Here is a 25,367-nt window from a genome sequence, read left to right as displayed (position 1 = left end):
GTTGCCTGAGATTTCTAAATTAATTTATTTTTTGTTTGTCTTCCTGTGCACTCCCCTGTGTTTCTTTGTGTCCCTGGAAATGTTGGCTCTTCCTGCACACGCTGGGATTTCATTACGTCCATCAATGCCAAACAGCTGTAAGTATAAAAAATATGTTTCATGCCTAAAATGTGACTGGGCTGCAGTATTTTTTTCAGCAGTCTTTTGCAGATAAGCTTCTCAGAATACAAACCAGAATGTGTGATGCTTGATATTGTTTTTCCTTTTTACTGTGAAAAACCAAAGACAAGTGACTGAACAAGACAGAACATTGACAAAAAATAAACTATGGTGGTATTAACTTACGCTGGATATTATAAAGAAATTTTTTGTGGTATTTTCAGGGTGTGTCATGGTATTATTTTAAATATTTTAGTGTATCCGGATCTTTATATAGATTTAAAATGACATTTTTTGTCAGACGTATATCCAATTAAAAATCTACTCTTAAGTTTTGATTTTAAAGGAAATATTTTGCACAAGGCTCTAGAGTCATTCTGCCTGTTATACCTTTAACTTAGATGTAATGGCACCTTTTTGTTGCCGTTAAACAAATTCTGCCTCAAAAGCTACTTTGAATTAAACTCTTTTTGAACATAGTCTTCCAAATTTTGTTGCCCAAATGATTTTGCCTCCAGGTAGAAACACCAGTTAGCCTTGAATAGCACATTGTCTTTGCGTTGCCTGGTCTTCTGTCACTGTGTGAAATTTCAGCACAGAATCAGCATGACCAGAAATGAAGCAAAACAGGTCTCCTTCTTTCGTTTAAAACTTTAAACCTTCCCAACAGCAGACACGGCCCCTGTCTCTGGGCAGCTCTGCTCCCCTTTCTTTATCCTCCATCTGTCTGTATTGTTCTTAAACTCAGCAATGGAGCCCCTCCCAAATGCTACCTGGCTTGCTAACATTACCCAGCATGCCATTCATGGCAATTTTTATAGTTTTAGAGAGAGTTTTTTGTTTTAGAGTCTGCGTCATGCCCTGTTGACTAGAGTTAATTTTAGAGTATGTATTGTTGTTTTGTATTAATGTATATAAGTATTATGGTTCAAGCCATGAGCGATAAGGGTACACAGCTGATACACTAAACACACTCATTAGCAAGTGGCCAACAGTGTAATGTGGTTTAACGACTTTGAAAGCCCTTGTGGATGTTTAGTCTATTCACCAGTATGTAGGTATTTGAAATATTCATATCACGCATGAAATCACGGCTGATAAAGGGCCCAACATTGATGTGTATGTGTACAGCTCCATTCTGGGCTTTATGGTTTAAATTTATGACACATCTTGAATATTGTGGCTTCTGAATACTTTCAGTGTAAACTTAATCAGTTGCATAATACAGATGTGAGAATATACTTTTTCTTCTTAATCCAACACAGTGGAGAGTCCGTTTCAATTCAGGCAACATAGTTTGTTCACGACTTTTTGTTTTACACTTTAGAAAATGAGATTTCTTTGTGGTTTCATTTTTTTTTAACTTTCTTACAGCAACAGAAGAACCTAGAAGGATATGTTGGCTTTGCAAGCCTCCCGAATCAAGTCTATAGGAAGTCGGTGAAGAGGGGCTTTGAGTTCACCCTGATGGTCGTGGGTAAGAACACACGCTGCTCGCCACTCAAGTTTTCCCTTGTTTTGTTTGAATCATTTCATTGTATTCTTTGCGGTTGGCATTTTAACATCCTTCACTGTGTGGTTTGTTTTAGAGAGAGAGAGAGAGAGACGGGTTTGTGTGTGTATACACAGCCATATTTATACACAAGGGACAGACCCCCAGCTTTGTAGTGTTAATTGCTGAGTCAAAGAGGAGGGGTGCAGATTGCATTCCTGTTCGAATTCATCTCGATGTCAGATCCTTGACACTGTCTCTCAGCAAAGAAGCATTTGGGTTGGAGTTATCTAAAAGTGCACTCAGCGAATCAGAAATACAGACATTCTTTTACAGCGCTCGGATGTGGTGGTTGACGCTGTGCCAAGATCCTCCTTGGCTGATGAGGCCGTATTTGGAGGGACAGTGTATCCTAGGGTCAAAGCCATTTCCTGTGGTGGGACCAAGAGAATTCATACCCAGCATGCATCTAAGTAAAGCCAGTAAAGAAAACTGTGCGTTGTTAATGCTACGAGAGTGACGTCTCTCGTTGCATTAACAATGCACAGTTTTCTTTACAGGCTTTAATTATTGCTGCTAATAAATGTTCAAACTTGTTAGTGAGCTGTCTCTTAAATGTTGTTATTAGATAGTTGAAGTAGAAGATCACTTTTGCTCCCCCCTCACTGCTGTTGCTGTTGGATAGTGACCAAGTGGGCCTCTGGGGGCTGTGAATGCTTCGCTCTGTTTGTAACAAATATCTTCATTTTGGGGATAATTGCTGAAAAGATTAAACAAATGGCTTTGCAACAAGGAAAGAAGAGGAGGTCCTCTGGGCTTTCTGTTGCTTAAATGGTGGCTATTGTTTTTATGGTATCACCCGCTTTCACGGTCACACTCAGCTTTTCTTGGCTCCAACTAGCTGCGAGCCCACATGTCCCTGCAGTGCTGTTCGCATACAACGCAATGCGTCACCAGCGCGGTGTGATAGGAGTCAAGGATAAAAGATAAAGGGAAGCACAAGGAGAAATTGAGATGGCATCACCACCAGTGGCTGGCTGGCTGGCTGGCAGATCTCTGCATGCCTCATAAAATCACATGACCCAACAACCTGTTCAGCAGCTCATTTCACAGGCTTGTCAGGCATTCAGATCGCAGTTTCTCGCTCATTGTTGCATGCGGTGAAAAAATGTACAACAAACAGATGACACAGTACGAGCTCCACACATTACCCTTTGCTTGTAGCTCTGGCATAAATGGTGGCTCGTTAAATATTGACTTATGGCCATCAGCAAAGTCGGGCAGTGCCAGTGGTCGTTTCCACTAATGATCCTTTTCTCTGGGAGCTTGGACACTGGACGCACAATGGAAAACCAAGCATGAGAAGTCTCCCGGACTCCACAGCCAGCCAGCTGCACATAACAAGAGCCATTGTTCATGTTCATGTTGTTTTCTTAGCCTTTTAACTGGTAACCCAAATGGATCAATGTCTTGGGCAAATGTTACTTGCATCCCCAGTTAGACACATGGTCTTTTCTTGTGTGGAAGATGCCAGCAGTAGACTTTGTATAGCTGTATTACAAGTGATTTTAAACCTCTTATTCTGAGTGATACTGTGTCTCACAATCTCACTGTGTTTTGTTTTGTTTTGTTTTTGTTTTTGTTTTTGTTTTTGTTTTGTTTTTTTGTTTTTTTTTTACAGGTGAGTCTGGACTGGGCAAGTCCACATTGATCAACTCTCTGTTCCTAACAGACCTGTATTCAGCAGAGTATCCTGGACCATCACACAGAATCAAAAAGACTGTGCAGGTACACACTGACAAAAATATCTCTTTTAAAATCAGTTAAACCTGCAACAGCATGTGCTGGGCTGAAATAATATCACTTTATCTTTAATCAATACAGGTGTTGTGGTATAAAAGTTTTTCTTTATCTGTCCTTGTGGCAGCAGACCTGAATCAGATATTAAAGAAAATGTTCCACTGCAGATAATTTTTGAGTTTTTATTGTTTAAATATTGCAGTTATCATTGGGACCGCTATATCCAGAGAGGTACTGATAATAAACACGAGATTAAATTTAGATATTTTCATTCATTGTCCTATATGTGATAGACGTGGTAAAGCTGAAGGATCACTGCCAGACTCTGCTATTATTTAGTACCAGGCAGCTTTTTGGGGGTGATGCATGTAACCTTTTTTTTTTAAACAAAATGGGATATTAAAATACTACACTAAAAAGTCTTAAAAGCCTGAATGTATGCCATGCAGATTGAGCAATTAAGAAAAAAAAAAAAGGTTTTTACTGTGGTGTTTGTCATCATGAAATGTATCTGAATATTGGAAGCTGGGGAGAGTCATGGGGTGTTGAAAAGGTTTTGTTATTTTTAGATTTTTCTCCCAGTTTGTGAAATTATTCTCACAATTGTTTGAACAAGTCAGACTTTCCGTCAGCTGACCACATGACTTCATGTTAATCTTCCTTGATTACAAAACACTGTCCTAGATCCTAAAAGCCTAAAGTGCTGTGTGAGTCTTGCTTCAAAGCCTTTTCTGGTTTTTCAGAATAGTTATCAATAGCACAATATGCAAAGGCATGTTGCTACATGCTGCCCATTGCCAAATATTTTCTGTATGAGTTTTGAAATCTTAGATACACTTACCTTAATGTGACGATCATTTTACACCACTCCTTCCATACTGTGTTTTCATTACCTACTAAACAGGTTTGGTTTCAAAGGCGCAGTTTATGGGAGAAGTAAAACTTAGCATTCCTGTCATTCTTTCTTCGTTGACAGGTGGAGCAGTCGAAAGTTTTAATAAAGGAAGGCGGTGTCCAGCTGCTGCTTACAATAGTTGACACCCCAGGGTTTGGAGATGCTGTCGATAATAGTAATTGGTAAGGGTCACCACCACCTTCATTTGTAATCCTTAAAATATCAAAGCTACTCTCTGACATTTCTGATTCAGAAAAAGGGTGCAGCAGTTCCGCAGATTTCAAAAGTGGATTCAAGTGCTTTGTATGTTTGTCTTTTTGGCTCATTATTGTGAAAAATCCCATTATCTGCCAGAATCCCATTAATAAATGTCACCTATTTAAACCACTTGATCAACTTTTTATTCTTAATATCTATTTCTGACTATGGGGAGGTGAAATATACACCTCAAAAACTTCTTCACACTTCTTTGACGTATATATAATGTAGAACATCAGATAATTGTAGTGACACATTTATCATGACAGACCAAAGACTCCAGAGTTGTTTTATAGACACACACTTGTTAAATATGATCCTTTAACTTCATTACATTTTGCCACATACAACTTGGACAGGACATGATAAAAGCTGGTCTGATGACCCTGTCATTTTGAAAATAACAAATGAGATAGAAGGGGGAAAGAAAACAGTTCTTGGCAATTTCAGACTCCTAAAGTCCACTTATACCTGATTATACCTGTGTGATTATTTATAAAGAGCAATCTAATTGACCTATCTTAACAAGTGATACATTCCTGCTGAAACAGTTTTTATCCAAGGAATAATCATAAAATGGTTTATGTGCACCTTTGGCACTCGAGTCCACTAGTGAAATGTTTCCCTGTTAAGAAACAAAGACCCAGCAATAACTTAACTGAAGCTGTAATTTGTACTACACAGCTGGCAGCCGGTCATCGACCACATTGACAGCAAATTCGAGGATTACCTCAACTCAGAATCTCGAGTGAATAGAAGGCAGATGCCCGACAGCCGAATCCACTGCTGCCTTTACTTCATTGCCCCTTCAGGACATGGGTGAGTCCAGGACACAGATTTCGTTAAAGACAACTGTTATCAAGAACCTCTTTTAACACTATACAATGCTACTACAAGCATATCCAGAGAGAATTAACCTCTTAAACTGCCACATGATTGTTGGGTTTGAAGTTAGCGGATAAAAAGCATTGGACTGGAAAAAGGAAAAGGTAGTAAGGGGAAGGGTGAACAGTGAGAGGAAATAGTGTAAGGAGGGAAATGAAGGGTCAGTAGTGCCTCAAAGGTCAGTGAAGCAGGGTTGTGAGTGGAAGAAAAGGTTGCTGGTTGAGATCATTGTGCAGCCTGGAAAATTCAGAGAACGGTCGGTAGTGTAGCATTTTCACTTAATATGGCTTTCACGGAGGTGCTAGATGTGCGTACTGCTTCTGAAACTAACAGCATTGAGCGGTAGTCATGTTGGACTGCTTAAATTTCTGCAGTAAATTCATATCTTGACATTATTTTTCTCCTACAACTAGACCCCCACCCCCAGCTGTTGTTGTGAGTGATAATGTGAGACTGAGTCAGCCTGACTTGCAAAATAAGGGTTAAAAGTGGGCCTGTTAAAAGGAGAAAAAGTGTGTGGGGGTTCTAAGCAATACTGAGACGCTGGCTCAATGCCCGGTAGATGATACTGATGACAAAAAGATGACTGTGGAATTTTAATTATAATGTTTATCATTCATAAGCTACCATGTCTTCTATAACAGGCTGGTGTGCTCATATGGCCTTTTTTCTATGTGTGTCTACGTGTCATGGGTGATGCATGTTGGTTAAAGATGACAAAGTGTGAGAGTAGTGAACGTGAGAAACTCTAGTGGTTATTTCCTGCCCTCGGGGGGGAAAAAAACAAGATAAAAACCTCTTAAAAATGTATTTAAATGCACGAGTTGGTTTTATTCCTTTTAAAGTAAATGGTTGCTCTCTGTCACATCTGTTGACCTTGTTGTGTCTGCTGTGTGGCTTTGCAGATTTCATTAATATGCAAATATCGCTGCTTACTCACATGCCTTTCAATCTGCTGATCATGACCTACTGTAAGCTGTTAACCAGGCTCTGTCCTCCTTTGTGTCCTCGTCTGCTTTCTGTGAGACATTGTGTTTGTACAAGCCCGCGATCTGTACTCACACAAGCTTTACTTTTATCCTTGAGGATGGGCAGCGTATGCTCTGGCATAAACACAACTGCACACTCACAGAGCACCCCTTCATAACAGAGCTGACTGCTCTCACACAGCCGCACAATGACCCCCAACATTGTGATATACTCTGGCATTCACAACCCCCGCAGCTAAACCCTGGTTTTCCTTTCGGGTTTGAGGGGCTGACGTGATGTCGAGGTTATCTGCAGGTCTAGAAAAGTCTCATAAATCACTGAATTCAGTTCAAGACTTCAAAGTATTGCAAGATTAGCATCCAGGAAGACTTTATATAAAATACAAGGGAAACTTGAGTGGTTGTGGATTTTGCTGTAGGATGCTATTGATATTTTTATTTTTTATTTATTTATTTTTTTTGCAGTTATTAGATTTTTAGCAAGCAGTGTTACAGAGTGGGTACAAAGTAACTAAATATAGGAAAAAAACAAGCACAGCAGATGTCAGATGACATAAAAGTGACTCACTGTAATAGTGTATAAAGTGATGTGGACAGTGCAGGGTTTAAGTTAACAGCAGAGGAGTCTCTTCTGTGGTGTGTATTGTAGGTGCGAACAGTTTCCTGCCATTGAGGTAGTAAAGCAGAATCTGTCTGTTTAACAAAGTGCAAAGTGTAATTTGTGCCAAGGGTGGTCAGTCAATGATTGATAGCAGTTAATATAATGGTATCATTTCCATCCTTCAATTTTACGACAATTTTTTTTGGATCCAAGTTGCACTAATGCATGAATTATGTATAATAAATCTAGGTCATATTATCAATATTAATTTACATGATACCTTTACATAATTGGGTCAGTATATTTAAATCCTTTCCTGCATCATTGGTGACGTGTGTGTCGTAGCAGTTAGTGCTGGGGCCTTTCTGTGTGGAGCTTGCCTGTTTTTTCCCTGTGGCGCGTGTGCGGGCAGAGTGGTTTCCTCCATAAATCCAAAGACATACATTTTAGGTTAACTGGCGATTCTAAATTGTCCATGGATGTGAGCTGGATAGAGTGACAGAATAATGTGCTTTTCAATATGTAGTTAAAAATGCGTCTTGTAGTCTGAAGAACCTTGAGTGGTCAGTAAGACTAGAAAAGCACTTTATAAATGCGAGTACATTACATTATTAACATAAAACTGATTTTTTTTTCCGTCCATCTGTTTTTCTGTTGGATAGTTTTAGGGAAACACTGACTGGCTACATATTTGTATTGGCAGACATTTGCATAAGTTGACATGTTTTCTTTTATCTGATTGGCTGTTTGTTTTGTCAGACTGATTTTGTGCAAGCTAAATGCTTATTTTTTTTAAGATAAGGTCTCCCTGGAAATGATTCAGAATAAATTAACCAAAAAATTGCAAAAACTTAAAGGATATTAGCATTAGGATTTATACATCTGTAAAGTCCCAGAATCGCACAAAGAACGCATCCTGAATTATAGTCATGCCTTAATTTTTCTTCAGAGACATGAATGACAAATATTGGGTTAAAAAATACTTCTATCAGCACAGCACAAGATCAGTTATTCTGGTCTTCTTTGAGCTCTTGATTATTTAACACGATTTAACCCTGATGTTTAGAAGAATTATTTAGCTTTTGAAATGTATTCATTAAAATGAACTTATTTCAACACCAGTTTTGCTAATGCTGTACCACTTAGGATTTCCTTTCTCCCTCCCTTTCTTTGATAAAATATGTAACAATATTTGTACAAGACAGTGTGGGAAATATGTCTGTCTGGGTTCCACATTATTTTCTTCTCAGTAAAGAGATAAATCTGGGACACGTTTAGCTTAGCCAGACTGGTGTTAAATCACAGAGGGCGTTGATAGACTGAAATTCCTGTGGTTATTTTGTGTGGAGTCAAAGTTGGGAAAACTCCACACCTTCTGACCCTGTTTTCAGGAATTTAATGCGTGATTTCTGTGATCTTTGTGTGTGTGAAGTTGCTAAATTATCACTCAACATGTGCCAATAAACTGTCTGCATTGTTTAATGTATTATCAAAGTCCAGATTACCTGTGTGTTTGCACCCGTACAAACTTCCTTTGTGAAATGGACTCAATTAAGTAGCTTTTCATTGCTGCATTGCATCATTGCAGATTGTCTCAAAGAGTTTAAGAGCAGCACTGTGTTGTATACAAGCCTGCATAACCACATGATATCAGTCTTATCTAAAAGCACTTAAAGCATCATATTCTATTTCAAGGCACATTTAGACTTTAACCTCAAAGAATCAATAGAAGACATGATTGTGTTTGATAATAAAATACAAAGTGAAATCCAAAGGTACTGCGGTATTTCTCCAGCTCATAAACAACCAAAAATAGCAATGCCTCCCCATGACTGAGAGGTCATATTCCCAGATATTACAAACATAAGGTGTAAAGGAGTTCTATATTTAGCTTAGCTCAACTTATCTAGTCTACAAAAGAGCCGATCAAGAAGCCGTAGTCAAAAACCAGTCTGCCCTCAACTATCCTAGTAGCTTCTATATATAGTGAGGAGTACACACAACAGTAGTTTGGCAGTTTATTTTATGCTTTAATGTGCTGCACTGAGTCAATGTGTCTGTAAACGTCTGGCATTATTTCAATGAAATGTAAAGCTGTATTTTGATCTCTGCAGACTGAAGCCCCTCGACATCGAGTTTATGAAACGGTTGCATGAGAAAGTGAATGTGATCCCCCTCATCGCTAAAGCAGACACTCTCACCCCTGAGGAATGCCAGCAGTTTAAGAAGCAGGTCAGTGGTTTCCACAGCTGCAAAGTCCTGCAGAACAACTATGTCAGAGGCTCCTTTATTTATTTATTTATTTATTTTAAATTCCCTTGTGGTCATTGGCATGACTGATGCCGAATGAGAATAGAGTAGAAAACACCATGTTTGGTGTTGCATTTGTCAGTGAATACAAAAACAAGGTGGTATTGCAAAGAGCTAAATTTAGCACTGCGTTTTTATGTAGTGTCCTGAGCATGGTGGTAGTAGGTCTACACAACCTTTGTGTGTGTATATGTGTGTTTTAAAAAAAATGTCATCAATCCGCCGTAAGATCAGATCAGTCTTCTGTTTTGGCCAACATTGTAAACTTAACTTTGTGTTACAAATGTAGCTGGTGTCAAAGACAACTTAACACTCCCCCCCCCCACCCCCCCAAATGTTACAGTTACCAATATAAACCGTCCTCTGAACAGTATGGGCTCAAAATGTGGTCATAAATATTTTGTACTTGTAAAAAAGATTTGTGTGTGCGTAAAAAAGATTTGTGTGTGCGTAAAAAAGATTTGTGTGTGCGTAAAAAAGATTTGTGTGTGGACTTAGAAAAAAAACCACTGCAAGTTACAAGTACGAATTTTGACCCTATTTTTCTTCCTTTCATCTGATTGGTCAATGTCATGTCAATCACAAATGTAACAATCCAATCAGAGAACAGATGGGTTTGGCTGTTGGAGGGGCGCTTTTTTTTAACTGCAGGTCTTTGAAGGGAATAAATGCCCTTTTACATGCCAACCCAGCGTTTTCCTTCATCACCACGAAGGAAAACAGTCTGTGGTCGTCCGAGTTTGGTGATTTTTGTGTCACAGGTCTACGTGTTTAATATAGGGACTTCCACAGCCTTTTCAACAGCGCTGCGGACCGCGGGGTGGGGGCGGGCAGTGTTTTGGAAATGACAGTCTTCATTACAAAGCTTTCTTCGTTATGAATTAGCATACATGTTTTTATTGAACATTTGAAGAACCAGCAAAAAAAACAGAAACTCTTGTAGAGGACATAAAGTCAGAGATAGAAAAGACAAGGAGCAGGTGCATCTAGTACAGGTAGAGCTGCTGCAAAAACCCACAGAGCCCAGCAGCCAGCGTAACAAATTCTGGATCCTTTGCTTTTAGTTAGCAGTTAGCATTAGCAGCACATCCTGCGTCTGATGTGAAAGGACTTTTATGCTGCGCACTGTGACTCACAGCAATGGTCCTGGGTCAGCCCTGACTTTGTGTTAAACTAATCCTAAAGTAATAATGGTATTTCTAACCACTGATATACCACAACTTTTTCCTTTCAACAGCTACTGAAAGTAAGGGGACCTAGCTGCTATCGGATATTTATATAGAGATCCTCCAGCTTCAAACTGTATCACCCTTCAAGGACCTGCAGTTCAAAAAAGCGCCCCTTCGACAGCCAAACCCATCTGTTCTCTGATTGGATTGTTACATTTGTGATTGACATGACATTGACCAATCAGATGAAAGGAAGAAAAATAGGGTCAAAATTCGTACTTGTAACTTGCAGGGTTTTTTTTTCTAAGTCCACACACAAATCTTTTTTACGCACACACAAATCTTTTTTACGCACACACAAATCTTTTTTACACATACAAATCTTTTTTACGCACACACAAATCTTTTTTACGCACACACAAATCTTTTTTACGCACACACAAATCTTTTTTACGCACACACAAATCTTTTTTTACGCACACACAAATTCTTTTTACACATACAAATCTTTTTTACGCACACACAAATCTTTTTTACACATACAAAATATTTATGACCACATTTTGAGCCCATAGAACAGACACATTACAAATGACACCCTGACGTTGTACCTCTTGTTTAACCATTTTCTTGTCTGTCAGAATGACTTAACGGCCTTCTTTCCTCCTGATAGATCATGAGGGAAATCCAGGAACATAAAATAAAGATTTATGAGTTTCCTGAGACGGATGACGAGGAGGAGAACAGATTGGTCAAAAAAATAAAAGTAAGTGTCTTCCAGTGTGTTGTAACCACAGGTTCATATACTTGAAATACTTAAACAAAAAAAAATCATTGAGGATAAATGCTTTGTTTTTTGCTAGGACAAGTTGCCACTAGCTGTGGTAGGCAGCAACACCATCATCGAAGTGAACGGCAAGAGAGTTAGAGGGAGACAGTACCCCTGGGGGGTTGCAGAAGGTAAGAGACAGAATGTGTAATAAATGCATCTAAGCAAATGAAAAGAGTCTTATGATGGGACAGAGTTCCTAGAAACATGTGCATGCATGTTTCTCTGCATGGTTTATTGGATTCGACTGCAACTGTTACTTGAGTCTGAGCTACAAACAAGATTATGTAAAAAAAAAAAAAAAATTTATCCTGATAACTGACTGATGTCTTACTTTTCATTACAGTTGAAAATAGTGACCACTGCGACTTCACCATCCTCAGGGATATGCTCATCAGGTACTGAAGAATAAAAAAGACCTCATAATATAACCCTTGTTTCCTACACATAGACCTTATTACATCACTCATTAGTGCATTGCTTTGGTGTTTTTAAATTTTCATAATCTAAAAAAAACCAAATATTCTTTTTCAAAGAACACAATCAGGACAACCAGCCTGGTCTTATTTTGAAAGTTCTGTTCTGGCCTGTCCCATCTCATGTTTCCTTTGCCAGGCACACTGGTGTAATATCAGTTTCACTTAGTTGCTTTCGCAGAGAGAATTTTGTCTCACACTGGTACGGGGTTAACCCGGGGTTCAGATAGTTAATGTATCATTTTTCCACCATTACCTGTTTTTTGTAATTTTGTTTTGAATTTTTGATTGACTAGATGGTTTTCGTGTTTACTTCAGTTTTTAAAGATCTATTTTTAATTGTTTGTAGTGGGGGTTTTTTGAGTTGTTTTTTTAAGTAGTGGTTTAAAATGTTAAAAGTTCCCAGTCTCGTTAAACACCTGCACAAAAGTCTCTCCAGGGTATTTCACCACAGTGACTAAGACTGTAACTAAAGACATTTCCTGAGGCCCTATATCATTTAAGTTGGTTTTTGTGTTCCTCAAAAACCTTTTTTTTTTTTTTTTCATTTAACATTTAAGGTTTAGTTGGATATAAAAAAATTGGGTCCAGCCTACCAGTTTAGACTGCAGCTAATGTATGTACATACAATGTATGTCCCCTTTCTGCTCTGGTGATCTTCTGCATCACCAGCTGCAGTTTAAGCCAGTTCATCCTCAACTGATTATGTTGCACGTTTTTCAAAGTAACTACAATTATCATTAAGAACATCAAAAAAAAAATAGTATAACTCGAAGCGCAGTTAAAGTATATATATTCTTCTTTTTCCACCCCAGAACTCACATGCAGGACCTGAAAGACGTGACAAACAATGTCCATTATGAAAACTATCGCAGCAGGAAGCTGGCCGCTGTCACCTACAATGGAGTGGACAACAACAAGGCTAAAGGACAGCTGTCCACCAAGTAAGTCCTGGACAAAAGGCACTAGACACATCAATTGTAGCTAAAGGGGTTGAGGTTACCTCTGCTGTTAAACTGCCCGAGTAACAGCTACGTTTTTCAACCTAAATTTTAAAGCCTTCTGGATTTAGTATCACATATGATGAAGCTAATGCGTAGCACTGAAGGAAGGGTATACCAGAAAGCATTGTATGTTTAGAGCACACACAGTGTAGATAGTGTATTTTAATTAAGTTAATAGAATCAAGTTGATTTCTGCAGATTCTGATGTTGCAGAATGTGTTGCAGTTTTGTGTTGAACCCATTTCATGCATACTTTTTGATATTTCATGTGTTTTGGACTTTACATAAGCTTAATTTTTCAAATTTGCATGTGTTAACTTAAGCGGAATAGATTTCTGAAAGCAGTGGGATGAACATTTGTCACATAGGAGACTGCAGATGGCTGTGTTATCACATTATGTAATCATATCCTTATTTTATTTAAGTATATTGGTTCCAGGCAACAGGGAAAGACAAAGCTGGAGGATGACTTCTTTCACTGAACCCTGTGATCGCGATTTGTGAAAAATACTGATGTGTTGTTTTTTTTAATTGTAGTTTATCACTCTACTAATTTTCCACTGATTTCAAGCTTGAATTCAAAACACAATGATTAATTTTCATTAATACATTCATAAGCAAATGGCTAACACACACTGCTAAAACTCTAGCTCCATGTTGCTGATGCTAACACACAGCTAAACATTTGACCGACGGCTGAGTGTGTCTGACACGCAGCTCACAAAGCTGACACTTATTTTTTCCACACTTTTTTTTCCATTTTGCAGTGAAAAAATAGCTTCAGTCACAAACTAATAAGTGTTGTTTTAGTTTAGTGCATGATCTCATCATTGCATGCTTTGTGTGTGTGTCTGTGTCTGTGTGTTTGGTTGTGTTTTTGTTTTGTTTTTTTTAGACTTGACACAGTTGATGGAATGTAAGTCAATTTTTTTTTCAGTATTTTTGAGACCTATAACATCTTCATCTTCACATCCTTCCTCTCCTCTCCTCTTTGGCTGTATTTGGGTGGTTTCTATCCCCCTTGTTGACTTTGGTCTGCCCCCGCCTCCTTTTTCCTCAGTAAAGGTTTTGAGGAGGAAAACTGTGAACGGTCATACCTCCTGGTCACCATAGTTTACCAGCCAGGACTGTGATGCTTTCAATTTTTCCAATCGACAATTTTTCCACTTCTATATAGTCACTGCTGCCTCCACCTGCTGCTGCTGCTGCTTGGATTAGCAGCAGAGACCTGCGCATGAGATGTTTTAAGCGGTTACCAGTACTGGGCAACATATCACTTTTAGAAAAAAAAATATATAGACATAGAATAAAACAGTATCTTTCTCATAGATATAATTTAAGTTGTGCTGTATGAAGAATTTGTCCAGCAAAGCCATACTAGTGTTTGCAGGTCTTGTTTCCACTGCAGTCTCCAACCTCTCCACTCTCCCTCTGCATCTACAGTTTGCTTTCAAAGTTCACTTTCTGCATGGAAGGAAGTGATGCCAGTCCAAAAATGCATGTTAGTTTAGAGATTTAACTGACATTAGCAACTTAAGCAATTATTTTTACTTATTTAATACTTTTAGAAGACAGAAATAAAGGTTTACACTGCACAATTGTTGTAAATATTAGCAATTTAACTACAAATTTTAATTTTAGTAAAAAATGAAGGTTAGTACGATAACACCAGCAAACTGTTGTTTATTCTCCCGATAAAAATTGCACATATTCAGCTTAGTTTTATCATCCGTACTCCACCTTAAGTGACCCTACAGTTTGAAAACCTCTGGTGTACTAGATAAACGGGCATTACACTTCCTCTGTAACACATAAAACTGGCTACACCAGATATGAAAGTAGTCTGACTGGTGCATGTGTGCCACTCTGCAAACATAAATCTGGAACACTTCTTGTTCTGTCGCAGAAATGTTTTATTGTGTGCCTATTTATTTAAATATATTAGCAGAATAGTATGCAGACAGTAACAGACATCTGCATTTATTCTCACAGTACCAGCCGGCAGATGCTTTGTAACTGTAGGCAGTCTACCTCAGCCCACAGACGTTCGTGTTGGGTGTTTAGCTTTTAGTCCACATAAGCTGGTGGAGTGTAACAGTTTCACTTCCTTGTCGGAAAGGACAGTCTGACAGCAGGTAAAGCTTTGAAAATGTTCTAATTATAGTGTGCTCTTGAAATGAGGCAGACAGGTATGCGAAACAAAAATGTCTCTGGCAGCCTGTTGCCTTTCTTTACGAGTAGTCTACTTTGAAAATCTGAGACTGAAGAAGTCACTTGGATGAGTGACGAAACGTTTCTCCCACAAAACGCTACGTCCAGATGAACAGAATCAACTTTTTGGAGATACTTTGAAAATCCATCCATCTCCTGACCAGAATTATAAAACCTGACTCACTCAATCAGCCTAGCATTTTAAAGTTTGTCAAAACCGGACTTATGTCTAAGTTATGTTGATTTGTGTTAGGCGGCATGCATGATGACTAAATATAGAAAGTATCAGGCTTAAAGAGTTGAGAAAACCATTTCTATTAAGATTTAAAGTTTTAAAGACTTTTAACACTCCAAACTAATCTGCTAATCTGCTTCAGCAGGACTGGAAAAAAAAACATTTACATGAATATGTTCATTAAAGCCCCTTTTCCATTAGTACCTACTCTGATCGGCTCGGCTCGCCTCGACTCTGATCGACTGGTTTTCTTGAGTACCACCTAATGTGTGTGGTTGTCATCATAGAAACAAGGCCCTGCATCCTATTACATAATTAGTACGTGACACAAATGCTACAACGAAGGTGGACGTTGCTGCAACAATATACCTGCTGCCCCCTTTTTTTTTTTTAAATAAGTAAATTCAAATTAAGAAAATGTGAAAATAACTTGTGCCAGCTGAGAGCTGATGATTTCAAATCAAACACCAAAGCTTCTCCTGCTGCCGTGTGAAACTACTTTTTAAATAAAGAATATTAAAAACGTGATGAAGCAAGAACCTAGCATCCACTAGCACACGTTTTGTGTGTGTGTGTGTGTGTGGGGGGGGTTTGTTTGATTTCCCCCTTCAGATTTGTTTAGCCTCCCTGGGAAAAACAACACTTAAACATAGAAAATGTTTACAAAAATGACAAAAAAAAAAAAGTTGGGCATCTCTCCAGTTGTCATTCCCACAAGCTACATTCCTCGTAAGCTCAGGTAACCGCTCCACATTCTTCATGACAGGTCTCTGTTCCCTTACACTGCAACAAACCAGCCTGGTGAGCTTTACTAATGTTAATCCACCTCCACTCGCTGTCAGTGGTCACAGGTTCCTTGCATTAACTTTTGGATCCCTCCTCTGGTTCCCAAAATTGGTTTGTGGTTGCTTTCATGTTCTTGTCGCAGCCTGGGATCCTCCATTCCTAAATCTTCACCTGTGCCTCCATTTTTCTCCCTCCTGTTGTTTCTGTTTGGAAAAAAGGGAATAATATTGTAACGAGATTTCCTTGTAGTTATGAAAATGTGCTGTATAGATTTATTGTTTCTGTGAGCTCAGCAGACGACAAATTTAGTTCTAATAAAATTACTTTTAAGGTTTGATCCAAACTGGTTCATCTCATGGTTACATTTCAAGCATTGTCCTACTTCTCTCTCTGTGACGTTCCAGCCTGCATGCAGTAGTATCTGGAGGAAAGGAAATGCTGAAATGAGACTTTAATTTGCAGACAAAACTGACTAAAAAAGCTCACATAATTAAGTCATTCTACTGATTAGAAACATTAGTAATACTGAATATACTGATAAGTAGGATGATGCTAGTCACATTCTGTAGTTCACGTCTAAATTTCTATGTTTGTGCATGTTTTCTCGTGTGTTTTTGCGTGCTTCCTGTACAGGAGTCCTCTGGCCCAGATGGAGGAAGAGAGACGAGAGCATGTGGCTAAGATGAAGAAGATGGAGATGGAGATGGAGCAGGTTTTCGAGATGAAAGTCAAGGAAAAAGTGCAGAAGCTCAAAGACTCTGAAGCAGAGGTAAAACACACAGGCTAATGAATTCTGCAATTCATGCAGCAGTGAAGTTGCCTGTCTGGGCTCCTTCCTTCCTCTTATGCTGACGTGTTTCAGCGGTTAGACGTGTGAGAGGAACTATATGAGAGCGCGCTGTTGATTTTGTGCACATGAACGTTGCTCTTTTGCACGCAGGTTTTATTCCTACGTCTCCCAAAACAATGTTTAGAAAGCAAATGTTTGAAGAGATAATAGCCTTCACATCCAGTTTAATACAAGCTACTACTGACAGGAGACTGGCTCCAGATAGTTATAAAACTGTTATTAGACCAAATGTTATTAAAATATACCAATTCTGTCTTTGAGTCATCCTCAAAACTTAGTGAGCTCATAATGTTAATAAAGTAGATAATATTCTACCAGTGTAGACAAATGTTTTTTTTTCCTTCATTTCATATCTCTGACAGTATGTATTGAGACTTGGATTCAGTTCTTAAGTCTCCTCTCTCTCCTGCATTTCTCTAAAGTCTTTATTAGCTCAAAGTCCTCCATGAACAGCTCAGTTTCACCAGCACCCAAACATAAATGCAACGCCCTCTACAGCACAGGCTATAAGTCATGTTTTAAAAGATGTGTCCAGTTTGCGGTTTATATGTGAAATGCAAACACCGACTGGTGTTGATGTAGCACTTGTCATCTCATTAATACAACACCAGTGGTTATTTGAGAATTTGCTCACTTGAGAGGATGTCAGTCAATCCTTCATCCAGCCTCTGTCTCACTGAAGTCTTCAGTGATCAGTTCCTGTGATACCTTACAGACCTCAACATTTGTCCCATCAGAGCACTTCGCTCTTAAAATGCAGGGTTACTTGTGGTTCCTAAAGTTTCTAAAAGGTATACTAAAAGCCAGCACCTTCAGGTATCAGGTGGAACCAGCTCCTAGTTTGGAACTTCCTGTGATACACTGAGCACCTCCCCTCCTCTTCCTTCTTTTTACTACTGTGGCTTTGTGTCTCGTCCTTTTTACTCTTCTTTCACCCTTCCACCCCAAATAGCTTTGGGAGATCTTCCACCGCTGTTGTTAAGTGCTGCTCTTTACCTTTAAAATTTAAATCACCATGCGGTGACTGGTGTTGGGAATTGGTGCTTTATAAATATATAAATATAAAAACTTTAATTAAATAGCAGAGTGTAGTCTGAGGCTACATCCCTAGTTGATATCTTAAAAGTATTTCACTTTTTTGTGTTAGATTAAATATTCTACATAATTAATCTGTCACTGTAATTTAAATAGAAGTTGGAGTCAAAGTTATAAATAAACCTTCAGACTAATAAAAATTTAATTGAGCTTCTGATGATTTTCAGGATCATTCGCTGTCCAATTTCCCTCGAGGTTAAAGTTTCAGCTCATTTCTTTCTGTCTTTAATCAGCTGTGTTTTTCTCTCCAGTGAGTGTTAAGCTGCCACTAAACTGAAATTTAGCCATAAGCTCGAAAACATTAAGATATAAAAACATGTCTCTTTATAGGATTATTCATTCTCCTTCTGTGTAACTGAGCCTGTATCAGGAACACAGATAAAGTGGCAGTTCACATTTCTGTGTGTGCAGCACTCTGCTTATTTCCTGCATGTGTGCCACTGCCTTCAGTCCAAAGTGCTTATAGCGTCCTCTGTTCTGTTATTAGCTTCAACGGCGTCATGAACAAATGAAAAAAAACCTGGATGCTCAGCACAAGGAGTTGGAAGACAAGAGACGCGTGTTCGAGGAAGAAAGGGCAAACTGGGAGACCCAGCAGCGCCTGCAACAGCAGCAGATGGAGGCCACCAGGTACAGCACACACACTGGGGCTCAGATCGTATATATCCATCATCATAGAGTCACACCCTGTGGTTCAGCTTTATGCAAAGTTTGTGCATGCATCACACATTGCAGGGTTGGGGAATAAATAGATTAGTGGGTTATGTCTTTTCATTTTCTTAGATTCTGCGTTACAGTGCATGCTGTTTATTTTTCAGACTACCAGCCCTCTAAATACTTGATTGGATTCAGCCTTTATGCTGTGTGTGTTTATCGGGAAGTGTGTCAGCTTCAGGGCCAAACAACAAAACAGAAGCAAACCATCTAACAGGAGCATAAAAATGCATGTAAAAAAGCTGCAGCAGTGTTTTTTGCTTCTGTGAAATGTGGTGTAGTGAGTGAGATTGTTGTATGAATGTAAATTTTTTTTGTGCCATTTAGGGTGTTACGTTCCCCTATTTAGCAGGGTTGCACTCTATGGTATTTTTGGCTGAGGGTAGATGCAGTTCACTGTGTTGTAAACACAGTGGACTTAGAGGCAGCTTCCTATATCTTAACTTCCTTTCTAATGAAGTTTAACTACATTACCTAATGTGCACAGTATAAAGGTTTTCTCGCTCTGTAATAAATTCATGTGCACATGTGGCTGTCTGCTGCTGTGTTTGTGCTGTTAGTCCTTTTACTTTGCGACAGCAAAAAAGAAAAAAACAGAAGTCATAATATTGAAAGAACTTCTGTGTAGATGAATGAAACTCGTCAATGTTTATTTGATCCTGGTTGTTTTCGTTCTTCTTCCTCTTCACGGTGAACTCGACTGTGGTTGTTTCAGTCCCTGGACATGGACTGCATGTGAATGGATCACTGTAGTCTCCACAGTGGCCAAATTTCCATTATAATCCTCTTAACAGAAGACTATGGACCCATGCAGGACCACACCCTTAAAATGACACATCAGTAAAAAGGCAATAAGTACAAAAACGATTGTTGACAATGTTTCACAACATTGAAAAAAATAGCATAACACTTAGGATTTTTGAGAAGGTACCAACAGTATCATGTATGGTCAATAATTTTGGTAAGTGGTAGCTTAAAAAAAAAAAAAGCAGCTAAAGACTAGGGCTGGGCGATATGGCCTAAAATTCATATCACGGTATAATTTGAAGCGCGTGCGGTAACGATATATATCACGATATATTCTTCTTCTGTATAACGTATTTTCCACACTATAAGGCACACTTAAAATCCTTTAATTTTCTCAAAAATCGAGAGTGTGCCTTATGTATGAATTCTGGTTGTGCTTACTGACCTCGAACCAATTTTGGCGTGCAGAAATCTGTATAAAATTTTTTTAGTACAACTTTGGTAAGCTGCACTGCTTGATGGATTGTCAGAGCATTACGGCTGCCGTAGTGAGGAGCTTCGCGGAGTAATCTGGGTCCAAAACTCCGTTTTCTTCAGGTCCCAAAGTCAAACGAACACTAAGAGTTAAAAACGGTCTAAATTCTTTCATCTTTAATTAAATCATCAGCATTGCTGCTTTAACGGGTGTAACAATTAAGTTTAACATCCATGCGTCCATGAAAACAGAATTTATTAAATTTAACGGAGTTAAAGTTAACAGGAAGTTAGCTCGCTAGTTTACACCCATGTTCTGACTGAGAGATTTTTGAAACTAATTAAAACGTACAGCTCTGCTACCGCTTCCAACATAAATGAAGACAGAAAACTAAACAGCAGTGGCGTTTGCAGGGTTACTGAAGTTGGACTACCTGGTATATAATGATGTGCTACGTGATTGCTAGCGACACAGCTATGTTAGCATAACATTAGCACAGTGAAGCTGGAGGATGAACGCCAACTTTTTTTTCCACTCGATAAAAGTTAACGTGAGGGATTCTGGTGGTCAGGGACAAATGCAATCGCATAGCAGGATGCTATACACGGGCCAAACTTCAGTCAGGAGAACAACTGAGATTATTCATCCACAATACAAGGTTAGTTATTAATATACTGCAACAACATGGGAATAGAGCAGCTGCGAGAGAATTCAACATTAATGAATCAATGTTAGGGAAGTGGAGGAAGCGCAGTTTTTGGCCTTCCCCATATTTCAAAAGTGCTTCATCTCTTTGCTATGACTGTCGCCCGGCATAATTTGCAGATGATAATGGTTTTAGCCGCTGCTTTCGACCAAAACAGGCGCAGCTTGATGACGTCATCAACATGCGATAGAGCGATATAGTTAAAATCTCTATCGTTGGCCAAATTTATATCGTTTATATCGCCCACCCCTACTAAAGACTGTTTATTCTGCCAAAAATGAAAATGGACTTTAGCCAGCTGAACCAGCCAAAGGTTCTCATTCTTCTAAACCAGGGGTTAATTTTCCCAAGGGGCCACCAGTGCAAGTTTATAAAGGGATAAAATTAATATTGAGTAGAACTGAGTTCAGGCGCTCAACATTCCCAGTTAGTTTTCCCTCTTTGGGAAAACTAACTGCCCACTCCTGCTCTAAACCAGGCTTTGAGCTTCGAGCTTGTATATTATTTGATAATTTTACTCGAAATGTGATTTGGATAAATTGGGCAAGGGAGGTCACTCAGTTGTGATATGAATGGGTTTATTGTTTCTTCTTTATCGGCTCACATCACAGCAGACAGAGCCTCCGTCAGAGCGTCAAGAACTTTGAACAGTGTTGTTAAAGATTCAGCAATCATCAAATGAAGTGGTGTTTGTTGTTTTACACAGTTATAACCTACATATATAAATAAAGATGAAGTGTTTGTAGAACAAGTGTCACCGACTTTTCCCCTTTTCTTCTTCAGGACCCTGGAGAAAAACAAAAAGAAAGGCAAGATCTTTTAAGGACAGTCGGCAGGACCACCGCCACTCGAGAAATTTATGTTTGCCAATGTTGCCAGTCAGGACACCAGTGTGTGGCTCTGATGTTACCCCACCTCCTCCCAATCTTCCTCTATCCTCCCCTCTTCTCCCCGCTCTCCTCCCCCTCTTCTTCTGTCCCTGCTCTGTCTGCCAGCACAGCTGTGCTCCTGCTCCCAGCTGCTAGAGGGCGCACTGGGGGCATTTGTGGGTGTGTGAGGGGGCCTGGGGGGGGTCTGCATGTAAGGCCAGAACAGCCTCTGCAGAGCCCCCTGGCTGCCTAAGAACAGCCATTATCTTCTTCATCATCCTCAAGGAATGTTTACTTTCCATATTATTTTAATTATTATTATTATTATTGTTGATGTTATTATTGTTATACTAAATACTGTTCTCCACCCCAAATCGGCTGCTTTCTTTCTTCCCAAGGTTGCTTTTAAATGACTGGTGTGTGTAGATTTATCATTTACCTGGGGCCGCGCCAATGTTTATCTTTTGCTTTAATTTTGTGCTGAATAAATCGTTAGAGAATGATAATGAAATGCTGAATATGGAATATATACCAATAATCTTTATAAATGGCGGCCGAATTTCCCCAACCTTTAAACATCTGTGTTGGCCCGCAGTTTCACAATCGGTTCATCCCTACAAATACCCACAAGTACAATCAGTTTCTGTTGAAATGCTTGTTTACAGGAAAAGTTAAAGTATATGAACATTTAACCTGACCTTCAAATGTGTATCAAAGTAAGAAAAGGACAAGGCATTAACGAATCCTTTCTGTTTTGTTTTGGTTTTGAGTGTACCTGTTAAACCTGTAACCCTCGTCCCATCAGCGCAGCAGGCTAGAACGAAACACTGTTGGTAGAAAACACGAGAAAATGCACCTTGGGCCTTTTTATAGATAACAAAAAATGGATAAAGCTTCTTTTTTTTCCTGAAATATAACGCTTTCTTTTTCTTGTGTGTTTAGCTATGTTCACTAGCCTCGGACCACCATTTATATTGTCATAAGTGTTACATTTCACTTTAGTTTATTTTTATATATACCGAGCCAGCTGAAGTAATAACTTCTTTTGTATGTTTAGAAAAATCCTCAGAGACTTGACAGCTGCGTGTCCACTGTTAAAGAAAAACACTTCCAAATATTAACAGTGATTCTGGACACATAGAAAAAAATAAAATAAAAACAGCCCACATGTTATTTCAGTTACTCTGCGGAAACGATCAGTGGGAAATGAAGAGTCAACACCACATTTTGCTTTGGCTATGTACTCCATCTCTGTATTTTTAATTTTATTTTTCATTTGTAATGTACAAAGTCACTTAATAAACCTGTGATATTGAAGAGTAAGATGGATTTATTATGAGAAAACGTGCTCATTATGAAGTGGGGAGAACACCAGTTTTGTGACTGAAACATAAACATAAAATAATGATTTTTTTTTTCTTTCTTTTTTTTTTCTTTTTTTTTAAAGCCCCTCAATTTAAACACGTGCTCTGGTAATTTTGAATTATTAAATGATTTCTATAGTGGCAATATAGGACACTGTTTTACCACTAGGTGTCGCTCAGTGTTAGGGCGATTTTCAATGGCACTAAATGTTATATTTTATACATTAAATAATATGTACAGACTATAAAAGTTGAATGGAGACAAATCACACGGATGGAAATTTAGTGTTTCTCTCCGATCTTCAGCCTTGAATCGACGCCGGGTCACAGAGCTCCTGCGGGGATGAAACCAACAGTTGACCAGGCAGATGTAAGCTGATGTGAGACTAGATTTATGAAAGTGTTGCGGGAAATATACCTTAATCCCAAGAGCTTCTCTTCCCCATCAGACCCACAAAGGTTTGAAATTTGTGCCCTAGAAAGAAAAACAGCATTTCACCATATATATATATATATATATATATATATATATAAAATTTATTTTTTTTTTACCTCTGAAATAATACTTAACTGAAATGCAAAAAATAGAAAGTTATAAAACTTACGTTTACGTGCCGTCCGTGTTTTTCCTGTTTGTGAAGAATTAAATGGATGAGTGAACTCTCTCTGGGTAGATGAGCAGTTTAAAACATAAATCTGCATAAATTTGTTCAAAATGCCGTCATATCGTCCTACCAGACTCCTTTCTCCCCATAAATCCAAGATGTTGGCGAGATCCTGGTTTTCTGATCATTCTCACTAAAATGTCTTGAATTTCTTTAGAGTTTGGCCATTTTTCCTTATATGAGACAAACACAAGCAAATAAAGACGTTTAATATTAAACATTCTCTTTTTCCATATGAGAAAAATTACAATAGAAGCCTGAAACTGAATCCAAGAAATTATTTTATTAAACGTTTTTGAGCCTAAGCATTAATCATAATCACATACTTTGTTTTAACTTTCTTTATACGTACTCTGAAAGGACGCTGGCAGCAAAGAAAGTGCCAGCAGGCTTATAAAATCTTACCTCCTCGATGTCTTCTCTCCAGATGTCAGCATCCATATCTTGACAGAAAACGTTTGACAGAAGCAGCACAAAAATGAAAACAAGTTTAAGCGTTTCCATCACTGCAGACTGTGTGTACTTAGCCAGGAACACAGATAATAAATATCTGTGTGCAAGTGGATCACACCTCACTGCTGTTTCAGATGAAGAGAGCAACATCCACAGTTCTTGTGCCGAGGTCCATTTACGCAACGTTTGCGCGCTTTTACGCACAGCTGTGTGAGTGAAAGATGAGGGCTGATGCTCATCTCCGGCAATCACTTGTTGCACGTCTTCTAAATGGCCTTGTGTGACTTGTTCAGAAAAATGTTTTGAACTGGACTACTTTAACACTGGCTAAAAGGCTTATCAGACTACGCTATATGATATAATTGGAACATCTTCACAGCACATGGAAAATCGTTAAATTAACAGTAAAAGAGTCAAAGATTAAAGGAAAATAAATTATTATTCATTTTCAGTGCGTAACTATCTTTTTCAAGGTCTCCTACAGGTCCACACTGCAGTGTGGACTCTGATTTGTGCATTTAGCAGCGTATTGTTGCTGTATGTAACCACCACTTTTTTATAATCCATTTTTATTTGGTTTTGTGCTTCCATTTACATCTTAATTTCTCAATATGCAACCTCAAATTTGACATGATTGTGATATGGTGAAGCTCTCTGAGACATGCCTTAGTTTTTGTATTAGCAGATGTGCAAGAAAATGTCCTGATGAATGAGATACGGTTATATAAAGAGCTACATTATACTTGTACTTTACATTGTTTACTTTATATCGATAAAACTGAATAGTTTTCTTAATAATAGCAACCAATATATGTTGTAATGGCATACTCTAGTTTTTGAATTGGCGCTTGTGTCGGATAACCTTTTAAATATTTTTATTGAGATAAAAGAATACGATTCAGTTTAATTACGTTTTATTTATACAGCACCCATTCATAACAACAGTCACCTGCACGGTGCTTTATATTGTTAGGTAAAGACCCTACAATAATACAAGGAAATTCCCCCGATAAGCAAGCACTTGGCAACAGTAGGAAGAAAAAAAATGTCCCTTTTAACAGGATGAACCCTTCGGCAGAACCAGGTACAAGGAGCAACAGCTATCTACCACAACTGGGTGGGGAGGTAAACACGGGTAAATGTGTACAATACTATGCAAGTCTTAAAGTGTCCTTCATTTCTTCATATTTTGGAAAGAATTTATAATTTCTTTAGGAACTAATAAAGTTCTGATTCTGATTCAGTCAACAGTAGATTGATCAACTAAAGAACCAGATACGTTTTTCAGGACCAGTATCAAGTCTTTCCTTGATGTTTTTATTCATGTTCT

The 25,367-nt window shown here is 38.5% G+C and overlaps 1 protein-coding gene and 1 long non-coding RNA gene across 3 annotated transcripts; one reads left to right on the top strand and one right to left on the bottom strand.

The window, feature by feature from the left end:
• Window positions 1-1,514: 1,514 nt before the first annotated feature.
• On the top strand, window positions 1,515-22,872 carry septin7b (septin 7b). 2 transcript variants are annotated; one of them, XM_084944234.1, is made up of 13 exons: window positions 1,515-1,636; window positions 3,333-3,439; window positions 4,428-4,528; window positions 5,289-5,423; window positions 9,194-9,311; window positions 11,232-11,324; window positions 11,422-11,518; window positions 11,734-11,785; window positions 12,679-12,807; window positions 13,763-13,783; window positions 16,733-16,868; window positions 18,532-18,674; window positions 21,470-22,872. In XM_084944234.1, exons 1-13 carry the CDS (start codon window positions 1,627-1,629, stop codon window positions 21,507-21,509), a joined length of 1,182 nt encoding a protein of 393 aa, XP_084800360.1. In that variant the 5' UTR covers window positions 1,515-1,626; the 3' UTR covers window positions 21,510-22,872. The 2 variants fall into 2 exon arrangements, with proteins under 2 accessions (XP_084800360.1, XP_084800361.1); XM_084944235.1 differs by lacking the exon at window positions 13,763-13,783.
• LOC146378268 (uncharacterized) lies at window positions 22,781-24,278 on the bottom strand. The gene is made up of 5 exons (XR_014801667.1): window positions 23,990-24,278; window positions 23,655-23,757; window positions 23,525-23,548; window positions 23,338-23,394; window positions 22,781-23,254 (listed from the first exon to the last, which is right to left on the bottom strand). It is a non-coding gene; the product is annotated as an uncharacterized LOC146378268 (long non-coding RNA).
• Window positions 24,279-25,367: the final 1,089 nt, after the last annotated feature.

The sequence above is a fragment of the Perissodus microlepis genome, chromosome 11 (genome assembly GCF_051167445.1).
Source record: "Perissodus microlepis isolate ML-2025 ecotype Zambia chromosome 11, ASM5116744v1, whole genome shotgun sequence".
NCBI classification, from domain to species: domain Eukaryota; kingdom Metazoa; phylum Chordata; class Actinopteri; order Cichliformes; family Cichlidae; genus Perissodus; species Perissodus microlepis.
Note: the sequence above shows the minus strand (reverse complement) of the source record. Positions and strands in the feature narration are given on the sequence as shown.